We start from the raw sequence: 5,000 nt of genomic DNA, 5'->3' as shown, positions 1-5,000 counted from the left end.
ACTTTATACGAAATTAGCATTGATTCAGAGCCTGGAAGGACAAACAAACAAACAAACACACACACACACACACACACACACACACACACACACACACACACACACACACACACACACACACACACACACACACACACACACACACACACACACACACACACACACACACACACACACACACACACGTGTTTGTGCCTCTGCGAGATGAACGTCGGGTGGAATCATCTCCCTCTCGTCAATTTTCATAATCTGTTCCCGTGGCCTCACGTCCATGTGGAAGTGCGACCCCAAAGGGATGGCATTCGGTCACCGTACGGGGCTCAAGAACTGATAACCAGGGAAAGGAGAAGAGGCGGAGAGGGGGAGGGGAGAGAGGGGCAGAGGGGGAGAGTTGGAGAGGGAGAGAGGGGAGAGGAGAGAGGCGTGGGTAATAACGTTATTAAAAAAATATATAAAATCGATAAGAAATTAGATTAAGAGCATAGATTTAGTTTGAAAAAAGGAAAAGGACAAAAATAATGAAAACTTGTAATATGTATCATTCTAGTATTACAGAAGTATAAATCTGAGACATATAGATATTTTGATTTTTTTTGTATATATGGTATTAATATCTAATTGAAAATGATATATAGTATCACATATTTCATATTTCATCACGGATTCCTCAAAGTCGTCATAAATATGGCTTTCAGAATTCGAAGAAGAAAAAAATAATTCATTAAATTGATAAATAAGACGCGACGAAATATTTAAAGACTTGAAAAAATAAAAATTGAATAAAAAAAAAAAAATCGAAAACACACACATGTGTCTTGAATTACGATCACCAAAGGAAAATCTGGAACGTCGAGGTTCCATAGCGATGTGGTTCTGGAAACAACAAAGCTGGACGAAAAGAAAAGACGAACGACGTCGTGACGTCACAGCAACGCCGCATCCGAATTCGTGCGATTTGATCCTTACCGGGCTTTTCCCATCCAATTTCTTCGTCCTCGTCCTCCTCCTCCTCCTCTTCTTCTTCTTCTTGGCGTCTAGTGGACTATCGATTCTATTGGCAAAATCAACGCAATATTGGTTACTGGAAACGAAGTTGGAAAATAAAAAAAAAACATTGCGACGAAAGGGAAAGGCGCCTGGAACATAATCCCGACGAAGAACGAGAAATGGGAAGGAAGGAAAATGGGAAGTGAGTATAGAGGGAAAGAGAGTGGGAGAGAGAAAGAGAGAAGGAGAAAGGGAGAAAGGAGTGAGAGAGAGAGGGAGGAAAAGAGTGAGGGAAAAGTGGGAGGGAGTAAAAGAGGAGGGATGGAAGGAAAAGAAGGAGGGAGGGAGAGGGAGAGGGAGAGGGAACGAGAGAGAGAGAGAGAGAGAGAGAGAGAGAGAGAGAGAGAGAGAGAGAGAGAGAGAGAGAGAGAGAGAGAGAGAGAGAGAGAGAGAGAGAGAGAGAGAGAGAAAGAGAGAGAGAGAAAGAGAGAGAGAGAGGAGAGAGAGAGAGAGAGAGAGAGAGAGAGAGAGAGAGAGAGAGAGAGAGAGAGAGAGAGAGAGAGAGAGAGAGAGAGAGAGAGAGAGAGAGAGAGAGAGAGAGAGAGAGCGTGTGAGAGTGATAGTGACGGAATTAGGAAAAGAAATAAGAAACACAACAGAGATTTATGGACTGGAAAAACAACAGAGAAACTCGAGGATAAATTCATTACATAGAAAGCGAGGAGTTTACGCCAGGAGGCACTATGTAGCTGCGGCCGAAGCCGTCACCTTTGCCCTATTATGCGCTTTAGGAACTGTTGGATTTGGTCACTGCTGGGAATCGGAAAGAAGTGCGGGATTCGAACGCAAGGATAGAAGGATGAGAGACCAGCATACATACGTTATATAGACAATATTTATTTTATCTATATTTCTATATTCATAACTTCTCAGTTAGATTAAGTATCAACCAAAGATTTTTTTAGATTTTTCTAGAAATTTTAGATTCACAATAGCATGGTCACTATATAAACATATATTCTATTTCTATATGTATATATATATATATATATATATATATATATATATATAAAACCTCACAGTAAGATCAAATAAAAAAAAATCTAGATATTTTAGTATCACAATAACATGGTCACAATAAGAAAAGGGAATATTTTTGATGAAATTTTATTATGTTCAGAACCCTGAAGCCTTGTTAAAGCAATGACAACAGATTATATAATAACCAATGACATTCTATATTTAACTTAATGTAAAAGGAATATTATAACTTTATATTTTGGATTAACTCGTCCGCTGTTCTATTAAAATGTATTACATATGTAACAGATAACATTTCTCTCTCATTTGTGTGTGGAGCTTGGATGCATGCACATACACATTCGCACACATTTACATTCACACACACACACACACACACACACACACACACACACACACACACGCACGCGCGCACACACACACACACACACACGCAAACACACACACACACGCAAACACACACGCAAACACACACGCAAACACACACGCAAACACACACACACACACACACACACACACACACACACACACACACACACACACACACACACACACAGAGAGAGAGAGAGAGAGAAAGGGGACAGATATACACACACACCGACTGAAATAGACGTACAGAGACAGATACAGACAGACAAACAGAGACGGACAGACAGATAGACAGACAGACGGACAGACAGACAGACAGATAGATAAACGGACAGACAGATAGGCATGCACTTATCATTCACAGGTACGGGTCCTCTCCAGCTGTGCCGAGCTCGATGTAAAGACGAACTAACATAGCACTCTCCTCCGTTCCCTCCCACAGGGTAACTAACGTAGCACTTTCCTCCGTTCCCTCCCACAGGGTAACTAACGTAGCATTTTCCTCCGTTCCCTCCCACAGGGTAACTAACGTAGCACTTTCCTCCGTTCCCTCCCACAGGGTAACTAACGTAGCACTTTCCTCCGTTCCCTCCCACAGGGTAACTAACGTAGCACTTTCCTCCGTTCCCTCCCACAGGGTAACTAACGTAGCACTTTCCTCCGTTCCCTCCCACAGGGTAACTAACGTAGCACTTTCCTCCGTTCCCTCCCACAGGGTAACTAACGTAGCACTTTCCTCCGTTCCCTCCCACAGGGTAACTAACGTAGCACTTTCCTCCGTTCCCTCCCACAGGGTAACTAACGTAGCACTTTCCTCCGTTCCCTCCCACAGGGTAACTAACGTAGCACTTTCCTCCGTTCCCTCCCACAGGGTAACTAACGTAGCACTTTCCTCCGTTCCCTCCCACAGGGTAACTAACGTAGCACTTTCCTCCGTTCCCTCCCACAGGGTAACTAACGTAGCACTTTCCTCTGTTCCCTCCCACAGGGTAACTAACGTAGCACTTTCCTCCGTTCCCTCCCACAGGGTAACTAACGTAGCACTTTCCTCCGCTCCCTCCCACAGGGTAACTAACGTAGCACTTTTCTCCGTTCCCTCCCACAGGGTAAGATCTGGGTTTCCACGGACGCTGGGAGCACCTCAAGCATAGAATCCGGACTCACAGATGATCTCCGACGAGCCAAATACGGCCGAGACGCTTCACTTGACCGGTAAGCACACTTTGTTATGTCAAGGAATGACCCCATAATACGTACCAGTAACACACTTTGTTCTATGTATGATGACAGCGCTATACTGTGTGTGAAACAGTATTGGAGGAAATAGGCAGGACCTAGTTTACCAACAAAGTAGTTAGTGAATGGAATAGACTTAGTAACAATGTAGTGAGTGTTGGAACAATTGGTTGCTTAAAGAAAAGATTAGATAACTTTATGGATAAGAATGACAGGTGGTACAGGAAATGGAACTATCTAGTGTAGGCCCTATGGTCTCTTGCAGTCTCCATTCTTATGTTCTTACATGATGACACCAATTAATATTTCTTAACAGTATGACAATCTACTGTAACTCGTATTCCACATTGTAAGGAAAATCATTATATTACGAGTGCTGTCGTGAAAAATAACAGCACTTACTAATCATGCAAGTTTACATAAGAGTAAAATACAAAATACAATCTGTCTACACACCAAAGGCTCTATATATGGGAAGTAGTCAAGTCAAAATGCACATACCCACACTCCCACCCATTCCACTCCCACCCATTCCACTCCCACCCATTCCACTCCCATCCATTCCACTCCCATCCATTCCACTCCCACCCATTCCACTCCCATCCATTCCACTCCCACCCATTCCACTCCCATCCATTCCACTCCCACCCATTCCACTCCCACCCATTCCACTCCCACACATTCCACTCCCACACATTCCACTCCCATACATTCCACTCCCACACATTCCACTCCCACCCATTCCACTCCCACCCATTCCACTCCCACCCATTCCACTCCCACCCATGCCACTCCCACCCATGCCACTCCCACCCATGCCACTCCCACCCATGCCACTCCCACCCATGCCACTCCCACCCATTCCACTCCCACCCATGCCACTCCCACCCATGCCACTCCCACCCATGCCACTCCCACCCATGCCACTCCCACCCATTCCACTCCCACCCATTCCACTCCCACCCATTCCACTCCCATCCATTCCACTCCCACCCATTCCACTCCCACCCATTCCACTCCCACCCATTCCACTCCCACCCATTCCACTCCCATCCATTCCACTCCCACCCATTCCACTCCCATCCATTCCACTCCCACCCATTCCACTCCCACCCATTCCACTCCCACCCATTCCACTCCCACCCATTCCACTCCCACCCATTCCATTCCCATCCACCAGCCTTCCCCCCTCCTCTCCTCTTAGCTCCTCTTGGATGACGGGTCATACCTGCATCTCGCCCATTGCCCTGGGTCAGAAGCAATGCAGCAAGACACAGCACATTCACAGCAAGGCCGCCCCACTTAATCGAGGACCCAATTAGACAAATTCTAATAGTATATGAAAAATATCCTTGAGACTTGCTACA

General features: G+C 45.2%; 1 protein-coding gene and 1 long non-coding RNA gene across 17 annotated transcripts in view; one reads left to right on the top strand and one right to left on the bottom strand.

The window, feature by feature from the left end:
- The window catches only part of LOC143019566 (uncharacterized), a 467,386-nt gene that overhangs the window by 303,738 nt on the left and 158,648 nt on the right, over window positions 1-5,000 (bottom strand). The gene's annotated exons all lie outside the window — the stretch shown is intronic.
- LOC143019563 (uncharacterized) overlaps window positions 1-5,000 on the top strand; it is a 224,598-nt gene that overhangs the window by 174,924 nt on the left and 44,674 nt on the right. For all 16 annotated transcript variants that reach the window (XR_012965828.1, XR_012965826.1, XR_012965827.1 and 13 more), the window contains one exon: window positions 3,503-3,609. Coding sequence is in view for 13 of the 16 variants with exons in the window: in XM_076175302.1 (XP_076031417.1) it covers window positions 3,503-3,609 (107 nt within the window). In the remaining 3 variants the exon portion in view is untranslated. The remainder of the gene's footprint in view (window positions 1-3,502; window positions 3,610-5,000) is intronic.

This window comes from Oratosquilla oratoria, chromosome 37 (assembly GCF_046742065.1).
Source record: "Oratosquilla oratoria isolate Oo_2021 chromosome 37, ASM4674206v1, whole genome shotgun sequence".
In the NCBI taxonomy this organism is placed as follows: Eukaryota; Metazoa; Arthropoda; class Malacostraca; order Stomatopoda; family Squillidae; genus Oratosquilla; species Oratosquilla oratoria.
This window is presented reverse-complemented; position numbering and strand designations above follow the sequence as displayed.